A 19,908-nucleotide genomic window follows, 5' to 3' on the forward strand; every position below is an offset into this window, starting at 1 on the left:
AAACATGATGAAGGGCTGGTCAAGAAATTAAAAGACAGTAACACTCTGGTCACCATCTCTTGAGATACTTTCCGTTCCTTCAGATCCCAGTCACTTCCTTGACTCTCCATCGTCTCCCCATGTCTGTTAAATCGTCCAGTGACTTGCTTCAGTCACTGTATTCTTTAGTCACATGGGTGCTGGGGACCCAGTTCAAGCCCTCTGCAGGGGCAGTACGTGCTCTTAACCAATGAGCCATCTCTCCATCCCCTTCCTTAATATTTGAACCATGTTATCACAGATGTTTTAAAAATTTCATCTGAGCATTCTAACACCTGGGTCATTTGGGTCTGGCTTTGCTGATTGTCTTTTCTCAAGTATGATTCACATTTTTCTACTTTAAAAATCTTTTATTTTTGTATGTATGGATGTTTTGCCTGCTTGTATATGTAACACATGTATGCACTACCTACAGCCATCAGCAGAGGGCATCAGACCCCCTGGAACACACTGGAGTTACAGACTCGAGTGAGCCACCATGTGGGTGCTGGGAACCAAACCCAAGTCCTCTGCAAGAGCAGCCAGTGCTCTTAACCTCTGAGCCATCCTTCCAGCCCCACTGTTTCCTACTTTTTGAACATTTGAATTATATTCTGGGCACTCTGTAAATGGTACATCATAGAAACTCATTTCTCTCCTGTTCCTTTGAAGGTGTGCACATGTGCACCTGTGCCGAGTGGGGGTTGGGGGTGTTGTTGCCCTTGCTGTGCTCTGCTCCATATTTTCAGTGAGCAGCAGCTGAGATCTCAGTACAGTTCTTTGGTTATGAGTCTCATGCATGGGCAGCTCAAGGTTTCCAGAGAGTGAGCAGAGCTTGTGGGCAGAAGGGGCTTCCTTCCGACCTTCCTTTCTGCAACATCCCGCCTCACTGTCCAGCTCTCAGATGCTGTGCCCACCCCAAAAAGAAGCTCACAGGGCCAGTGTTCAGAGGAGCTTGCCTGAGGCTCTTTCTCTGGCCCGGTTTCCGCCTGCTTTGGGCACCCACCCCTGCTTCAGTTGGTTCTGGTTGGTCCCGAGCTGATGGTTGTTGCTTGCAAGAGGAAGTCCTATGCCCCAGCCCGCAGCTTCCAGCCCTTGGTGTCATGACACGTGCCGGGGCTTCTTGTTAGACTTTGTAGCATTGGGAGGTAGGAGGGAAGCTTTCGGTTGTTAGGCATTTGAAATTCCTAAAAAGGAAAGAAAAAGTGAGCATACTAAATTTATAATTGTAGTTTAAATGAGTTGAAGGGAATTAACTAAGTTGAAATTGGAGCTATTTCAGTGGTTTTATATGTTCAAAATTGCATTCATTAAACTGTCAGCACCAATTGATTGCTCACTTTTACTAGATTTATAGATAGGAAAATATTTGTAAATTGACCCTAAACCTTAAAGCAAGAACCAGGTTTTTAGACTTGTTTTCCTTAAATTGAATAAAGAATAAAGGGCCGTCTTTTCAAGTGAAATAAGCCCAGAAAATAAACAGAGAAAAGAAGCTGAGGTGAGCTGCTGGCCATGTATGAGGCGGGTGAAGGAGGGAAAGCCTCCCTGGCCTCCAGTCATCAATCTGAGGAGGTTAGGCCCAGTTTGCAACAGTTAGGTCAGGCATTGCTGATTTTAGGAGCCGAGGATTTGGATAGGTTGAGGGGGAGGTGTGGGTGTTCCAGAGGTGGAGAAGTCTGTGGAGGTAATGGGATAGCTTAGGAGATAAAGCTAGGCACTCCCCAACACTCCTGCTACCTCACTGATGTTGGTGGGGAAGCCCTTACTGGGGTTCGGGAATGGTCTTTCACTTGGTGTATGGTCTCTTTCCTCAGATTGGAAAGGATCGGCCACTGAACTTTGACCCCTGCTGCATCAGCTACTTCACCAAAGGAGAGTACATTTTGGTGGGGGGTTCAGACAAGCAGGTATCTCTTTTCACCAAGGATGGAGTGCGACTGGGGACCGTTGGGGAGCAGAACTCCTGGGTGTGGACCTGTAGAGTGAAACCTGACTCCAACTATGTGGTGAGTAGAGGAAGTTCATCCTGCAGAGCATTTCTAGAGGAGGTCCTGAGCATCAGGTCAGCCAGGCAGACTCTTGGCCATCACTCCTAATGGGGGGTGGGCTGCTTCTCCTCCCAGCCCGAGATTGACAGCTGTCTTCTAAACAGGTGGTAGGCTGCCAGGATGGCACCATTTCCTTCTACCAGCTTATCTTCAGCACAGTCCATGGACTCTACAAGGATCGGTATGCCTACAGGGACAGTATGACAGATGTCATCGTACAACACCTGATCACGGAGCAGAAAGGTGAGAGGCAGGCTTGCCTCTGCTTATAAATACTAGCCAAGAAGTGGGCACGGGGGACAGGACACCCAAAATAATAGGAAATGTCTCCTCTGATCTCCCCCACTTCAAGACAGGGTTTTTCTGTGTAACAGCTCTGGCAGTCCTGGGACTCTCTCTGTAGACAAGACTGGCCTCGAACTCACAGAGATCTACCTGCCTCTGCCTCCTGAGTGTTAGGATTAAAGGGGTGCACCATCACCGCCTGGCATCTCTCTATCTTGCTTTAACTTTTGGCAGTAGAAGGAGGATACAGATCCCTTTGAGGATCTAGCAAAAGCAATAAAACCTGTCAAAACAAAACAAAAAAGCACCAACTCACTACATTTTACAAACAATTCCAAGGTATAAATGGACTCCTTGAGACACAGAAGCTGACAGATCAGAGCTATGATGGCTGACCTGCATGCGGCTTGGTGGACCTTTACCCTGTCTGCTCAGAGCCACTTTGGCATACTTTCCCCTCAGCTTCTATTTGTCTCTTGGTGGGTTCTGCTAGACAAGTAGGGCAGTGGGTAGGCTCAGGCTTGGTCAGAGGATCAGGGATTGTCTTAAGGTTTCTGTTGCTGTGAAGAGACACCATGACCACAGCAACTCTTTTTTTTTTTTTTTTTTTTTAAGATTTATTTATTTATTATGTATACAGAAGAGGGTGCTAGATCCCATTACAGATGGTTATGAGCCACCATGTGGGTGCTGGGAATTGAACTCAGGACCTCTGGAAGAGCAGTCAGGCTCTTAACCTCTGAACCATCTCTCCAGCCCCCAACCACAGCAACTCTTATAAAACATTTAATTGGGGCTGGGTTACAGGTTCGGAGGTTTAGTCCATTATCATGGTGGGAAGCATGGTGGTGTGCAGGCAGACATGATGCTGGAGAAGGAGCTAAGAGTTCTATATCTGGATCCACAGGCAGCAGAAGAAAGTGACACTGGGCCTGGCTTGAGCATCTGAGACCTCAAAGCCCACCCCCAGTGACACACTTCCTCGCACAAGGCCACACCTGCTCCAACAAGGGCACACCTCCAATAATGCCACTCCCTATGAGTCTCTGGGGGCCATTTTCATTCAAACGACCACAGGGATCCAGCTTCACATAGTCTAAATTCTGACAGTTCCCCTTCTGTTCACCTAAGTAGCTCTACTGGTTAAGGAGGCCAAGTTCCACTCAGCTGTATTCATATCTGGATGGGCTTACCGCATATGCTGTCTAGATGTGGCTAACCAGATACGGCCAGGTGTCTTTGCGCAGAGGTCTCAGTTAGGGGCCATTCTGCAGATTCAGTTTGGCTTCTTTTGTCCCTGCCTGGGTAGATCTGTGTTTCAAAATTTCCATCTAGGCGGTGTTAATGTAGCCACTGGACCAGCTCAGCAGTGTCCTCTTGGGGTTGTTTACCCGACTTGGTCTGTAGAGAGGCAGAGCCTACCTCATGGAAGTCCCTGTGGTCAGGAAGGTTGCAGGGGTGTGGCCAGCTGTGAAATGGTCATTATGGTGGGCTCTTGATCACTAGGGGCCGCCTTTGCTGTGCAGAGGAAGAGCTCAGACACATAGGACATTGACTGCTTGACTTCCTTCAGTGTGGCTTTGGGCTGCACAGATTGTACCATATGTAGCTCTGGATCCCACTCAGCACAGCTGCCTGCACATGGCAGGTGCTCTGGGAAGAATTTTTAAAAGATTTATTTACTTTTACTTTGTGTGTGTGTCTGAGTGCCTGCATATGTGTACCATGTGTGTGCAGTGCCAGAGAAGGCCAGAAGAGGGCATCAGATCCCCAGGAACTGGAGTGACAGGTGTTTGTGAGCCTCCATTTGGGTACTGGGAACCAAACCCGAGTCTAGTGTGAGAGCAGCAGTGCTCCAACCACAGAGCCGCCTCTCCAGCCCCTGTAAAGACTTTAATGAGAGTGTCTCACTCTAATTGTCAGAAGCATTAAATAAATAAATGATGGCTTTTAATTTCTCTGCCTTTCACCTTACTTAACAACCTTTTGCTAGAGTCTTTTTATCCCCCATTTGACAGTTCGGATTAAATGCAGAGAGCTTGTCAAGAAAATTGCCATCTACAAAAATCGATTAGCTATCCAGCTGCCAGAGAAGATCCTCATCTATGAGCTGTATTCGGATGACTCGGCAGACATGCACTACCGAGTGAAGGAGAAAATCGCCAAGAAGTTTGAGTGTAACCTGCTGGTGGTGTGTGCTGACCACATCATCTTGTGCCAGGTGGGCAGCTGCTCCCCTCCCCCAGGGCAGGTGTCTACCTCAGGGGACCCGGTGGCTGGCCGTCGGCTTCTACTGCATTGACATCTAGATGAATCAGTTTTTAGAGAGAGGAAGGCCATAGCTGGAATGATTTTGTGCTATGGAGCATTTTGTATTGTACTGGGATTGGGTGTATTATAAGGTGTTCTACACAATGAAGGTTTATTTGGTTTTTTTTGTTGTTTGTTTGTTTGTTTTTTTGAGATTGTGTTTTACTAAGTTGCTAAAGCTGGCCTCAAATTCATGATCCCCATGCCACCTCCTGAGTGCTAAGTTGAAGACATGTCACACCTATCTAGGATAAATTTTTTTAAAGATGTATTTATTCATGTATTTTATGTATATGAGTGCTCTATTCGCATGGATGCCTGCTGCATGACAGAAGAGGGCATCAGATCCCATTACAGATGGTTGTGAGCCACAATGTGCGTGCTGGGAATTAAACTCAGGACCTCTGGAAGAGCAGCCAGTGCTGAGCCATCTCTCCAGCCCCCTAGGATAAATGTTTATAAGCAGAAGTTTTACCTCTTGAGAGATTTCTTTCCTTTTTTTTTTTTTTTTTTTTTTTGGTCTCTCGAGGCATTGGGCATTGAACCCAGGGCATTGTTTATAGCAGGTAAGTTCTCTACAACTGAGCCACATCCCCAGTCTATTCTCTCCCCACCACCTTTATCATATTTATATGTTTTTTTGAGATAGGATTTCTCTGTGTAGCCCTGGCTGTCCTGGAACTCACTCTGCAGACCAGGCTGGCCTCGAACTCACAGGAATCCACCTGCCTCTGCTTCTTGAGTGCTGGGATTAAAGGCCAGCACCGCCCTGCCCCCATTACCTTTTTATTACTTCGTATTTTGAGACTAGGTTTCACTAAGTTTACCATGCTGGCCGTGAACTCAGTCTGTAGCCCAGGCAAGCCTTGAACTTGCAGTGCTCCTGCCCCAGCCTCGAGAGTACTTGGAATTACAGACCAAAGTCTCTAAGAGGTTTTTTTTTTTTTTCAAAGAAAATTTTTTTCTTAGCATAGATTTCTAAAATTCTCTAGGTGAGTTCCAAGAGGAGTTTTGGAAAGACGTTGAGAAAAAGCCTACTGTGGGTGGACCTAATCTTGCCCAGGCCTGTTGGAAACTATAAAAAGGAAGAAATCCTTTAGGAGCCATTGTAAAACTAGTATCAAAACTGTGTGAGGGTCTTGAGCCTCCTGCCACTTAGGGCTACCCCAAGTTAGAGAGCAGTGTGGCAAGTCAGTGTTCTGCTGCCTCTGACTCTGGAGGTCCGTGTTGAAGGTGGCTCCTGGGGAAGCCTTTGGGGGAAGAGCCTGGGTTAGATCATTGCTGATGGTGCAGGAAGGTTTCCCCAAGGGGCTGGGAGCGTGCCTTCTCTGACCCTCCCTGCTGAGTCTGGGTTGCTTGCCAGGAGAAACGGTTGCAGTGCCTGTCCTTCAGCGGAGTGAAGGAAAGGGAGTGGCAGATGGAGTCTCTCATTCGGTACATCAAGGTGATCGGTGGCCCGGCGGGAAGGGAAGGTCTGTTGGTGGGCCTGAAGAACGGCCAGGTGAGTCTTGCCATGCTTCCATCCGGCTTGTTACCCAGGCAGGCACAGGTTTGCTGTCTGGGGTGACCTGAGATGGGCTGTGGGCAGTCTGGAGTTTCCTCTCATAAAGGTAGCTTCAACTGTGGCCCTCGGTCTCGCAGCACGCTCACAGCCGGCTGCACGTAGCAGGGATTAGTGGGCTTAAGGTCACCCCAAAGGTGGGATTTGTTGGAGCCACAGCTTTAGTGGATTGCTGGAGAGGCAGGCAGAGATTGTTCACGAGGTCAGAGCCCTATTAGGCAGTGCCTGGATTAACTAGTACTGCTTTCTGGGTCCTAGATAGTGCTGGTTCTTAGACTGTTAGAGAAGCTGAAAGAAAATGTGCTGTTTGGACACATGGATTAGGAAATCTAGGCTATATGAAAGTTGAGCAGATTTGTGTGTGTGTGTGTGTGTGTGTGTGTGTGTGTGTGTTCATCTGCATTCTTTGCTTGAAATAAGAAAAGTTCTATGTGGGCTACATAGAAATTTGAAAGTGAAAATATAACTGCATTAGCCTGAGAGCCAAGCTGTGTAGCAGATGGCTTGTGGCTGAGGCTTGTCAGGTCTTTGCTGGGGACGGAAGTTGCAGAGCATGAGATCAGTGGGAGCTGTCAAGCAGTAGCACCCAAGCTGGGGAGAGTCCCCCCTCCCCTCCAGTCAGCTGTCAGGTCTCATGTGAGGCCGAGAGCATGACTTTGGGGTCAGGCTAACCTGGGACCACATTCTGTTTTAGCTTCTCACTGGCTGTATGGCCCCGGGTAGATCAGTTTGCTCTCTGAGGCTCACGTTTTCCAAATAAGGGCAATACTATGTTTCTTCACAGGGCTGTCAAAAACAGGGACATCAGTGAATGGCAGCTGTCATCATCAGCACGGTCATTATTACTTTAACCAGATGTCTCGCCTGTGTTTACAGTAGCCCGTCCTGTGTTTGTGTATGGTCCCCACCCTGCAGTTTGAGCAGTGTCATTAAAAATGTCCCCAGTCCGCACAGACGTTAGAGGGAGTTTGGCATGTCGCGGGCCTCTTGTTACAGCTTCAGTGACCTCCAGCGAACCATTCTTCTGCTCTCTCCCCCACATACCCTGCGTTATTTAATGAGTCTTCTCTCTGCACACAGCTTCTGGAGGAGTTAGTGGGTGCTGTTCTTGTAGAACACATGGGACGCCAACAGCCTGGCAGTGGGCCAGGGTCTGGTTGCCATGGTGACTCACACTTATTTCTCTGAAATTTCGCCAGATCCTGAAGATCTTTGTGGACAATCTCTTCGCCATTGTCCTGCTGAAGCAGGCCACAGCCGTGCGCTGCTTGGATATGAGTGCCTCCCGGAACAAGCTTGCTGTGGTGGATGAAAATGACACATGCTTGGTGTATGACATCCACACGAAGGAGCTGCTTTTTCAGGTGAAGTCCTAGATAGAGGTGTGCAAGAAGGTACCCAGGCCTGTCTGGGAGGAACAGCAAAGGGCTAGAACTTAGCACAGGTGTAGATTCTGAAAGGCTCCAGGGAACAGGTGGCCAGGCCAGCCTCTTGAGTATCGGTTTCCTGGCCAGCAACACAGTTTTCACATAGCAGTAAACAGTACTTGAGATGATGGTGACGAGTCTGGTGGCCAGGTTAATGCGTGGTGGTGAGTCTTTTGATGAAGTCTGTGACTCCCTTACCCAGGACTGCCAGTTCCTCCCAGTGCCTAGGGCACACTGGGAAAGACAGGTGGAGGCTCACCCTCAGCTTACTGCGCAGGGTGCTGTAGCACAGTGACTTGCTTGGATCACTGGGGCTGGGCATTGTTTCCTGTGGCTGGAAGAAGTGTGTCGATGAGTAGTCCAAAGACTGTGCCCAGCACCCAGTGGGCTTTCTGCCAGGCTAGGGCTGTTCTTGGCTTCTTTAGGGCATTGGAAGTGGTCAGAGCTAATTTCTGTGAAGTGAGGACCCCCTGAGGCTGGAGCCTCTGCTCTCTGGTTTCTCAATATCACGGGTAGACATGGATGCTCTCCCAAGGCCCTCCTTGTCCTTGGCAACAGAACCAGCAGGGTAGAAGTGCCTGGCTTTCCTCAGTCTGTTGGACAGGGATACTTGGCTGCCAGTATCCAAAATGACTTCGGTTATTAGCACTTCATGGCACAGAGGAAGCAGAGGGTTTAGGGAAAGAACACATATCCATTGTCTTTGGACTGAGCTGGGTTCATGGATCTCTGTCAGTCTGTTTCACCTATGGCTACCATGAAAGTTTTTTTTTTTTTTTTTTTTTGCCTTTTTGAGACAGGATTTCTCTGTAGCTTTCAAGCCTGTCCTGGAACTCACTCTGTAGTCCAGGCTGGCCTTGAACTCAGATCCGCCTGCCCCTGCCTCCCAGTACTGGGATTAAAGGCGTGCACCACCACCGCCCAGCTGAAACTTTTTTTAAAGACAGAGTCTCTCCATAGCTCAGGCTGACCTCCAGCTCTCTATGTAGCTGAAGATAAACTTGAGGAAGATCCTCTACCTCCACTTCCTAAGTACTGGTGCTAGAGATGTGTACCACCACACCTAATTTATACCATGCTGAGATAGGATCCAGGGCCTTGTGCATGCTAGCTAAGCCACATTCCCTGCCCATGCTAACATGAAGCTGGAAGTTACCTTCTCCTAGAATTGCCACAGAACAGCACAGGAGCAAACAAGATGCTTCTGTGTGCTCAGTGCTGGGCACAACTAGCCTTACATGTTCCTTCTCCTTAAATTCAGCACTACATCTGTCTGGACCTGGAGGTGCTTAGCAGGCCTCTCAGTGTGTCCTGTGTGGGGACTGGAAAGGTATATGGTTCTTCACCCTTACTGTGTCTTCTCTGCAGGACTAGTGAAGGTGTCTCTCGGGTCTTGCGGGGTGACATAATGTTTCTAGTCTCTTATCCACTGCATTTCCCTTCAAATGAAAACTACTGACTTTTCTCATTAAAAAGTAGTTCATGCGTAGGCGGTGGCACATGCCTTTAATCCCAGCGCTTGGGAGGCAGAGCCAAGCGGAACTCTGTGAGTTCGAGGCCAGAGCGAGATCCAGGACAGGCACCAAAACTACACAAAGAAACCCTGTCTCGGGGAAAAAAAAGTAGTCCATGCGCATGGTAGAAGATTCTAGACCAGGCACACTCAATCCTCCTAATGCCGTGGTCCTGTAACACAGTTCCTCATGCTGTGGTGACCCCCCAACCATAAAATTATTCTCATTGCTACTTCATAATTGTAATTTTGTTACTGTTATGAATTCTAATGTAAACATTTTTTGGAGATAGAGGTTTGCTAAAGGAGTCTTGAGAACTACTGTTCTTGGCAGAGGAATGAGCCTCTGCCTGTCCCAGGCTTCCAGGGCTGAGCAGGACACTGAGCAGGGCACCTCCCAGGGTGATGCTCTTAGTGTGAGAATGTAAATGCAGAGACAATGTATTGTTTTCTAACTTTGAAAAGAACTCCCCATTCTTTTGCTTATTATAAAAAAAAACAGGGGGCTGGAGAGATGGCTCAGAGGCTGAGAGCACCGACTGCTCTTCCAGAGGTCCTGAGTTCAATTCCCAGCAACCACATGGTGGCTCACAACCATCTGTAATGAGATCTGGTGCCCTCTTCTGGTGTGCAGGGATACATGCAGGCAGAGCATTGTATACATAATAAATAAATAAATCTTTAAAAAAAAAACAAAAAAAAAAACAATGGATGTTCATGACCAAAGAAACCAGACAAGCAACCGGGGCGGGGCGGGGGGGGGGGGGCGGGCAGGGCAAAGCAAATAGAAATCTCTCACAATTTCACTCACCCAAAAGCAGTCACTGTGTTAATCTCCAGGGGTGACACTTTCAGCCTCCTTCCTGGGTAGGTGGGGGTGTGTATGTCTGTGTATCTGTGTGGGCTGGAGAATCAACCAGCACAGAGCAGCAACCCCTCTCCTCCTTTAGTAGAAATGAAATCCTACCTTGTTGAATTTCCACTTACTGTAGAGTGAGTAAACCATGGAGGGGTAATCATTTTGAAAACAGCGCAGATCCACGATTTCCATCACAGCCCCGGTACATAGAGCAGTTGCCCATCCCTTCTTCTCTGGCCCCCTCCGCTCCTTTCCTTTCATCTTGCTGTCAGTACTCAGCGCAACTCAGGCTTTAACATGGGCGTGGAGTGAAAAATGGGAGTGGAGCCAGAGCCTTACAGGCCTTTGTCCCCCAGGAACCAAATGCCAATAGTGTGGCCTGGAACACCCAGTGTGAGGACATGCTTTGCTTCTCCGGAGGAGGCTACCTCAACATCAAGGCCAGCACCTTCCCGGTACACCAGCAGAAGCTGCAGGGCTTCGTGGTTGGCTACAATGGCTCCAAGATCTTCTGCCTTCATGTCTTCTCGATGTCTGCTGTGGAGGTACCACAGGTAACCTGGGTGCCTGTCCCTCCTCTCTGGCTGGAGGATACACAGAGCAAATGGTCAGGCCCTCAAACTGGTGCAAAGAGCAGCAAAGAGAGGGAGGGGGAAGCGTGGGATCTGTGATGGCGCAAGGTGCTGTGGTCTTGGATGTGCTGTGCTCTGTGTATCCATGTGTCTCTGGACAAAGAGCTCAGCCCCATTGTCTTAGTCGGGGTTTCTATTGCTGTGACAAACACCATGACCAAAAAGCTGGTTGGGGAGGAAAGGGTTTATGTGGCTTACACATCTGGACTGTAGTCCATCACTGAAGGAAATCAGGACAGGAACTCAAACAGGGCAGGAACCTGGAGGCAGGAGCTGATGCAGAGGCCATGGAGGGGTGCTGTTTACTGGTTTGTTCAGCCTGCTTTCTTAGAGAGCCCAGGACCTCCAGCCCAGGGATGGCACCACCTACCATGGACTGGGCCCTCCCCCATCAGTCACTAATTAGGAAACTGGTCTACAGGCTTGCCTACAGCCAGATTTTTTTTTTTTTCAGTGTGTCTAAATGTTGCTAGGACTAATTTGACTCCTTATATTTGTATTTATTTTGAGATTTTTTTTTTATTCTTCTCTTATACAATACATCTCAACTGTAGCCTTTCCTCCCTCCCCTCCTTCCAGTCCCCCCACAAACTTCCTTCTCCCCCAGGTCCACTCCATTTCCCTTCAGAAAAGAGCAAGCCTCCCTGAGTTTGATATCAACCAAACTCAGCATAACAAGATGCATTAAGACTAGACATATATCCTCATATCAAGGCTGGATAAGGCAACCCAGTAAGAGAAAAAAAAAAAGAGCCTATAAATAGGCAAGAGAGTCAGAGACACCCCCACTCCAACAAAAACCCAAGCTAAATAAAGACCACAGAGTGTATGCAGAGGGCCTGGTGCTGACCCATGCAGGCTCCGTGGTCACAACTTCAGTCTCTGTGAGCCCCTGTGAGCCCTGCTTAGTTGATTTTGTGTTCTCCTGGTGTCCTCAAGCCCTCTGGTTCCTGTGATCCTTCCTCCCTCTCTTCTCTGGAGTTCCCTGAGCTCCACCTAATGTTTGGCTGTGGGTCTCTGCATCTGCTCCCATCAGCTGCTGGAGGAAGCCTCCCTGATGACGATTGGGCTAGGCACCGATCCTGTGAGTATAGCGGAATATCATTAGAATCATTTCATTGATCTTTTTTTGTCCTCTCAGATGACTGTAGTTGGTGTCAAGTTGACATAACTCTAGCCAGCACTCCCACTGAATCTCGGTTTTTCTGATCCCCTTCCTGCTGCGTTGTGTTAGCAGTATTCAGTGCTATGTTAGTGGCAAGTCCAACAGGGCGGATGCATAAACGCATGAATGTAATGCTGGGTATGAGAGAACAGGAGAGTAGGCACTGAGAACTGAACCAGAGAGGGCACATGAGACCCTGCATAGTCCCCTCAATCCAGAGGAGGACAGCTAGGAACTGCGGTGAGAGTATGGAGCCACAGAAACAGACAGAAGAACCCAGACAGCCCACCTGGTGGCTAACCTAGTTACAGCTGCCCAGCTGCCTGTGTGCTTGTCCCTTAAGTGAGTGACACTCCTTATAGAACTGTCATAAAACCAAGACAACCACTAAGGAGAAACTTGGACCACAGCATCCCATCTTTAAGAGAATATTTTCTTTTTTAAATGTGTGTGTGTGTGTGTGTGTGTGTGTGTGTGTGTGTGTGTGTGTGTATACATGTGTGCTGGTGCACATGGAGGACAGAAGAGGGCATTAGTCCCTGGAGATGGAGTTTCAGGGCATTGTGAGACACCTCACATGAGTACCAAGAATGTGATTTAGGCCCTCTCTTAACCACTGAGCCATCTCTCCAGATCCCAGACATATTTTTGTATGTACTGTACTGATTATGGACCATAAGCAAGAGAATGGAGCTTTTATGCCATCTTCTGTTTTAAAATGTTTTAAAGTCTATTAGTGTATGTGTGTATATGTGTGAATGTGAGTGCCTGTGCCCGTGAAGGTCCCAGCACAACTTCTGGGGAGCTGTTTCTCTCATTATTGGTCCTGGAAATTGGACTCAGGTTGTCACATTTGTGCAACAAGTACTTTTTCCTTTTGAGCATCTGGCCAGGCCCTATGCCACCTCTTTTAACCTGACATTTAGCTGTTCCAGACCCATCCCTTGGATGAGTTATTGGCAGAAAACCAGCAATGTCACCTTGCACAGTAGCTCATGTGTGTGATCTCAACACTTTGAGGCTGGGGCAGTAGGATTTCGAGTTAAAGGCAGCCTAGGGCACATCACAAGACTTTTTCTTAACACAAAACAAAACAAACCACGAACAATAAAAACAATTGCCAAAACCAAAGGCCCTACTTACTAATAATCTGGCTTTCTGTTCAGCAGTCTACTGAAAGTGTTGTTCCATGTCAGTGAACATACTTGACCAGAATTTTCAAACCGACGACCATAGGCTCACACGTATGTGTGAGAAATGACAGGTGATTCCTCGTGTGTGTTGCTCGATTCCCCATAGGTAATAATGTGCAAGACTATAATGCAGTTGTTGCTGTGCTCCACCATGCAGCCCGGAACACCTTCCTGCCCCAGGCTCCCGTGCCCTCTTCTGCATGCACAGCTTTGTTGTAATGGACGCAGCACTCTGTCACATGGGCGGTCCGTAGCTTACTCCACCAGCACCTGCTGTTGGACGTTTATACTATCCATAGCCTTTGGTTTTCTTTTCTCCTTTTGGAGACGGGGTCTCATTATTGGCCCTGGCTGCTCTGGAACTTCTGTGTAGACCAGGCTGGTCTCAAACCCACAGAGATAGATGCACCTGTCTTTGCCTCTGAGCGCTTTGATTAAAGGCGTGCACCACCACACCTGGCTGCCCAAAGCTTCTGTTCTTGGGAATAGTGGATATCTAACTAGTATGTGTCCTGACTCAGTATAAATCCCAAGAAATGCAATTGCTGGGCCAAAGGCCCTGTACACTGAAAGATGTTCAGACATTCTAGACTGCCTTTCCTCAAGGCTCTGTTAGTCTGTCTGCCTACACACAGCCTCTGCCTGCTTCTTCCCTGGCCAGGAAGGCCCTTGTTACTTGCTGCTGCAGGGCTTACAGCAGCAGTATTCCTACCAGCTCCTGATCCATAGTGAGTAGTCAAGTAATGGTAGAGAATTCTGATGTGAGTAAACAGCAGAAGAAGAGAAAGCATGAGAGATGGCAATGGGCTGACATGTGGGAGATGGTGAGGCCTGTTGGATTTTTGCCTTGCCATCCTTACCTGCTTGCTCCCTGTCAGCATCCTAAACCCTAGCAACACATGCATAAGACCCCACTCTTCCTCATCTGTGCCAAACAGGCTTTGCTTATTAAAAGGCTTTCTCCCCAGACTGCCATCCTAACCTCAAAAATAAATGCAGTTGCTGCTCTCAGATTCTGGCCAGCCAAGAGGAGCCGGAGGGGCAGCCGGGGCTCCCTCTACCAGGGCCTCAAGATGCAGTAGCCAAAGTCTCTGTTGGTTGCAGCCAGCCTTCCTGCTGATGCAGCAGGCCAGAGCTGCCAAGCATTGGGAAAGGCGATCTGGAGACAAAGGCTGTTTATCTGTCGCCTGGGCCTCCAGTCGTCCTGCGGTTTGGGCCTCCAGACCAGGCAGAAAGCCCCACTTTTGCTCTTGGGATTTTTTTGGTTTCCTTTCGAAATTTGTATCATCTTGTGCAAGAACTAGTGTGTCCAAGCTGCCAAGTAGGACAGCAAGCTCTGGTTATGCACCATCGCGTCATGCTTGGAGTACAGCAGCCAGATAAGGGTTGCTCAGAGGGGACTGGTCCTTCAGTATGTTTTTCAAACCCTCACTCAGCGCGGGCCTCCCTGCCTGTGTTATCAGCCCATCAGCTCATCTTGTGCTGCATATTCATGTCCCCCTGTCCTGGGGCAGTCGGCATAGCAGAAGTTCTGCAAAAAGGAACCCTGAAACCTGATCCAACTGCATCCTGAACACCTTACATCCCTCTTTGGGGCCTCGTTTCTTTTCTGTGTATTGAGGTTTTTGGTTTTTGTTTTTTTGTGTGTTTGTTTGTTTTGTTTTGCTTGAGACCGATGCTTGCCGTGTTCCCAGGCTGGTCTTGAACTCCAGGGCTAAAGTGATCCTCCTACCTCTCTCTACCTCAGGAGCAGCCGAGACTCGAGGCTTTGCCACTGTGAAATGGGGTTAATTACACCCATTTTCAGGTTTCGCCTGTCCCAATTCCTGTTATTATTCCTTCTTATTACAGACAGTCATGAAATAGCAAAAGCCACAATAAAGTGGACCAGACAGTATAAGGAGTCCAGAGAATGAGCTCACTGTGGGGCAGAGTGGGTGGAGTTTGAGAAAGCTTCAAGGAGGTGATGAAACCTGTGTCCAGGGAGATGGGCGCCTCACTGGCCCACAGCAGCCTGAGTGGGCAGAGTCTCTAAATAGAAGGGAGTGTGTTTTCCCAGGGGGCACCTGGCTAGGATGTGGCTGAGCCAGGCCTGGGTGCTAGCTCAGCTGCTCCTTGTCTGTGGCCAGTAAGGGGAAGTGGATGGTGTGGCACCACAGGAAAAACAACCCCCTGGGAACAGTTGTGTCTTGCTGTCAGAGGATAGATGAGATTGAAAGGAAAAGGTTTCTTTTAATTTTGAAGTTAAAAAAAAAAAAAAAAAAAGGACCAGAAATTTCAAAGATAAAGGCCCCAAATGGAGAAAACAGCATTTCCAAGTCCACATTTGGGAACCATTAGCACGAAGGCACTGGTTGATTGATCTTTACTGCCCAGGAATCCAGAAGGGAGATGTGGGTCCCTGAGCATATTGACTGGCCTCAGATCAAGACAGAGTCTTTTATTGCTGAAGATGCTAGACCCAGCTAAGCTTTAGTCTGACGTGCGTAAATGCATTTGCGTGTGTGTGTGTGTGTGTGTGTGTGTGTGTGTGTGTGTGTGTGTCACACACACACACACACACACACACACACACACACACAGCAAGAAGGAACACAAGACCAGGAATATCTGGTCACCTCTTGCTCTAGCTTCAAGTTTTTAATCTGCTATGACCTCAGGCAAGTCATGTGTCCTCCAGGAATCTCCTTCTCCTGGGTGTTATCAGAGGTAACACCTCCTTACACAGGGATGTTTGGACAACTGCAGAGTTCTTGATAGCCTTAAAAAAAGAAGTCATTAGGGAATTCTTGTTGATATTCTTAGCTAGGCAGCTTGGTCTTGAGAGGAGAGTTGGTCTTCAGCACCAGAGACCTCAGGATCTGTCCTCAGAGCTTTCCTGGGCAGTCTGGAGCAAATTCCATATCCATGCCTTTTTCAGATTCAGTCCATCTGAGAAGAGGCCATCCCAGATGTCTCCCTCCTGGTCATGTGACTCATCCCTCTGGCCAGGGATGGAGGAACTGCTGGGAGTGACTGTAGCCTTGCTGCTGCCACAGGGTGTGCAGGGTTTCACCCCAGAGCCCCTGTGGAATTAGGGCACAGCACAAGCCCAAGGTCTGTCTACACAGAGGCCAGGGGCAGCTTGAAGAGAAAGCACGGGAAGAGTTTCCAGGAGGGACCTGCTAGCAGAGCTTTACAAAGCCAAGTAGGCATTTCCTATGGGGGGTGGGGTAGATCCTTCCCCCAGATGACATGTTAAGGTCAGGTAGACCTAGGGAAGGGGAAGGCAGATGGCAGCCAGAAGTGTATGTTGGGAGTGCTATGGCCCAGCAGGAGAGGGTGGCAGAAAGGAGGGCACCCAGGTGGGCCAGGGCAAGGCTACTAAGGTGCAGACTGATGGCTGAAGTCTGAGGTAGGCATTTCCGGTGATACTACTCTGAACATCTGGAAGCAGGCCTGCTTGGAATCCAACACTTTCCAGTGCTCTGAACAGACTATTAACTTTCTTTTCTGAAACTCCACAGTCTGCTCCGATGTACCAATACCTTGACAGGAAGATGTTCCGAGAAGCCTACCAGATCGCCTGTCTGGGAGTGACAGACACTGACTGGCGTGAACTGGCCATGGAAGCTCTAGAAGGACTAGAGTTTGAAACTGCAAAGAAGGTACGTACGCATCTAGTCTGTTTGACCTGCAAAGAAGGTACGCATCTAATCTGTTTGACCTGCAAAGAAGGTATGCATCTAGTCTGTTTGACCTGTAAAGAAGGTACGTATCTAGTCTGTTTGACCTGCAAAGAAGGTACGCATCTAGTCTGTTTGACCGGAAGTTGGTCCTGGAGGGTCTCCTGAGGCAGAAGGGATCCAGCTAACACTGGAGGGGCAGGGACTGCCTGTAATGGGCTCTGAAGTCAGACTGCCCTGAGTTCTGATCTCTCCTCAGTCACCCCTTCACCATGGGCCTGGCAGGAACAGCCTTCCCAAGGTACTTTCTCTGGAGGGTTCTGGAAACTAGGCTCTGTCCTCACGAAGTTGGGAAGATCTTAAGCAGATAATGCCAGTAAAACATCTGGTTGACCCTGGCTGCCAGTAAAACATCTGGTTGACCCTGGCTGTCAGTAAAACATCTGGTTGACCCTGGCTGTCGGTCATGGTAGCGATCATTTATGTAAAGAACCTAGATAAAAGCCTGTGCATGACAGACATTCAGCAGTCAAGTATCTTACATTGGGCATGAAGCAGCCACTAGCACACCACATTGTTCTTCGCATCGGCTTACTGCAAAAGAAGTACTCAGGCTCAGATTCCCACAGCCGTGTGCTGGTGCCCCACACCCTCATGGCGTGATTCATACTGTCGCTTCCGGTCTAGTTGATTAAAGCTAAAGAAATGGTCAAAAGCAGTTAACCTTTGTCTAGGCACATGAAGAGTCCCAGATGTGTTTCCATCTGATAGACTGAGGGAGAAGGACTGACCTCCAGCCTCTTCCTTCTCTTTCCTGCTTTTTCTCCCAGAGCCAAGTAGTGAGTCTCCTTTTGCTCAGGCTCCTGGTGTCGAAGGACCTGCAGAGGTATGTGGTGCCTGCCTCCTGTTAAACGGAGGACAGCTGAACCAGAGTACACCTCAGAGCTGTCCTTTCCTCTAGGCTTTTCTCTCAGCCTGACCTCCCTACCCCTGCTCTGAAGTGGGGTTGTGAAATGCATAGTGCTCTTCCCGCATTTTGGACTCACTCTTGAGGCCTCCCCAGGCCTGGTAAGGAGCAGTTTGGAGTGGCTGTGCAAATGCCAGCCCTATACACAGAGCTGGAGGCACAGCTCCGCGGTAGAGCACTGGGTAACATGCACAAGGCCCTGGTTCAATACACAGCACATGAGGGAAAATAACCCTACCCAGTGATTACCTGCATATTTGAGATCAGATAAACTGTGGGGAACTATTAGACTAGGGCTGTGTGGATTCAGGGGAGAGGGGAGGCTTCTCCTGGAGGAACTTACTAACTAGGAATAAATTGTCTCCCCTAGGTTGTACCCCTTTCACGTAGAACTTAAGAGCCAGCTCATGCTAGTATTGCCCTGCACATGGCCTCTGTCAGTTGCAGAGCAGATGTCTAACGAGAGGGAACTGAAGCTGGAATATACCCTTTGATTGAGTTCGAACCTACCCTGCATCCCAGAACACTGAGAGTAGACACAATTGTTTCAGAGCACTGGGCTGTGTCCGAACGGTGACAAATGAAAGTTGTGTACACTGCTGTGGGAAGCATGCGGTTTAGAAAAGGCTTGAAGCTTTGACCATAGACCTTGACCAGTGTTTTATCTCAATTCTGAATCCCTGGCTGTCCTCTCCCCTGGCTGCCAGTCACTCAGTACTTGAGACTTGCGGAGGGAGGGGTCTGGCCTAGAGAGGTGTCCCCACTAGATGGCGGCGGAGAGCTGCTTAGTGCCGCCAGCTGCATCTCTTCCCTGCGCCCCACTTCCCTGTGTGGAAGCGGTTCACAGTCTTGTGACTGACCACTGGGAATAGCACCGTGACTCTGCGGTATATCAGGGCTGAAGGATGTCAACGGCCAGTTATCAAATTCAAGAATCCAGTGCCCAGAACCACAAAGACTCTTGGAGTGGCCTCGCTTGCCTGACCATAAAGAAGGTGGCTGGAGCCAAAAAGCAGGGAGGAAATAGGCTCGAGGTCCTGCCTGGGCTCAGAGCTTGGTTGAGACCCGAGTCTCCTTTTTCTACTCTGCCCAGCACCAGGGATCGATTTCTGTACTTGTTTCAAGAAACAGATGAGGAAGGCTTTTGACATAGTGCCACCGGACCTTTAGTCACACCCTGCCTGATACACCCTTTTACCAGTTCAAGAAAAGCCAAGTGCTGGGCACATGTGCCTCTTGCCCCAGCTTCTCAGCAGGCTGAGACAGGAAGATCCCCTGAGTGCAAAGTTCAAGGCCAGCCTAGACAACATAGTAAGTCCCTGTTTCAGAAAGAAAGCCATTTGCCAGGTCCCTCCTGGGCGGTGCTTTGCCTAATCCTGCAGTCTGCTGCTGCCCATGCTCAGACAGGAAGTGTCCTCCCTAGGGTATCTGCCTCATGCTTATGTAGCTCTTGGCTCAGGGAGATTTAGCTCTCTGTTTAATCTGCCTAGCTTCCCCTTTCCACTGTGAACCCCTGAACTAGGGAGGGGGACAGAGGCCAAGTGAAACGCCTGTATCCCCAGCCTTTGAATAGATCCTGGTCCTGTAGGGTGAGAGGATGAAATCACCCAGTGGTCATTGGTAAGGCAGCCGGAAGCTGATGACTTGATCATTCCCCTCATTCTTCCAGCACAGAGGGTGCCTTGCAGTGGTCAAGGGCTGTTGTGCATTCGAAACCATAATGGCTCAGGAGCTGCTGCTCTGGGCATGTGTCAGTCCATTTCACATGGATAACACAGAAAGTGCAGCTGGGTAGAAATGTTACCGGCAGAGCACATGAAGGTCAGTTCCCATAAGCCCCTTGTGGTACCTGAAAGCAGCAAAAGACGCTTCACTGGCACCTCTGCCTGACCCTCACAACCTTCCAGAAATCCGTGCATTAGAAGTCTCCCTCTGCCGTGACTCTAAGATGCAGGTTCAGGGCTGACACGCAAGTTTGCTTTCTAGAGACTGGGAGATTATTCCCTGCCGTCCTCCTTCAGAAGCGTTCTTCTTCCCTGAGCTTTTCCCTCCTCCTCTCCCTGTGTGCCCCGTGTGCGAAGCACCATTGGGTTACCAGAGCTGTCTGCTGCTCCTCATCCGAGTCACAGGGACAAGCGTGCAGGCTCTTGTCTCTGTGTCTTGCCTACTCTGCAGATGCCATTGACTGGAATCAGCCCGGCCTGCCTTTCCATTATGAGCAGTGTCTGGCAAAGGGTTCCACTGCAGACTACAGGATCATAG

General features: G+C 49.0%; 1 protein-coding gene across 4 annotated transcripts in view; it reads left to right on the forward strand.

The window, feature by feature from the left end:
* Ift122 (intraflagellar transport 122) overlaps positions 1-19,908 on the forward strand; it is a 73,649-nt gene that overhangs the window by 29,401 nt on the left and 24,340 nt on the right. For all 4 annotated transcript variants that reach the window (XM_059258423.1, XM_059258421.1, XM_059258422.1 and 1 more), the window contains 7 exons: positions 1,836-2,027; positions 2,174-2,312; positions 4,373-4,575; positions 6,028-6,165; positions 7,425-7,589; positions 10,381-10,578; positions 16,521-16,661. In XM_059258423.1, coding sequence (XP_059114406.1) covers positions 1,836-2,027; positions 2,174-2,312; positions 4,373-4,575; positions 6,028-6,165; positions 7,425-7,589; positions 10,381-10,578; positions 16,521-16,661 — 1,176 coding nt within the window. The remainder of the gene's footprint in view (positions 1-1,835; positions 2,028-2,173; positions 2,313-4,372; positions 4,576-6,027; positions 6,166-7,424; positions 7,590-10,380; positions 10,579-16,520; positions 16,662-19,908) is intronic.

The sequence above is a fragment of the Peromyscus eremicus genome, chromosome 3 (assembly GCF_949786415.1).
Source record: "Peromyscus eremicus chromosome 3, PerEre_H2_v1, whole genome shotgun sequence".
Lineage (NCBI taxonomy): Eukaryota > Metazoa > Chordata > Mammalia > Rodentia > Cricetidae > Peromyscus > Peromyscus eremicus.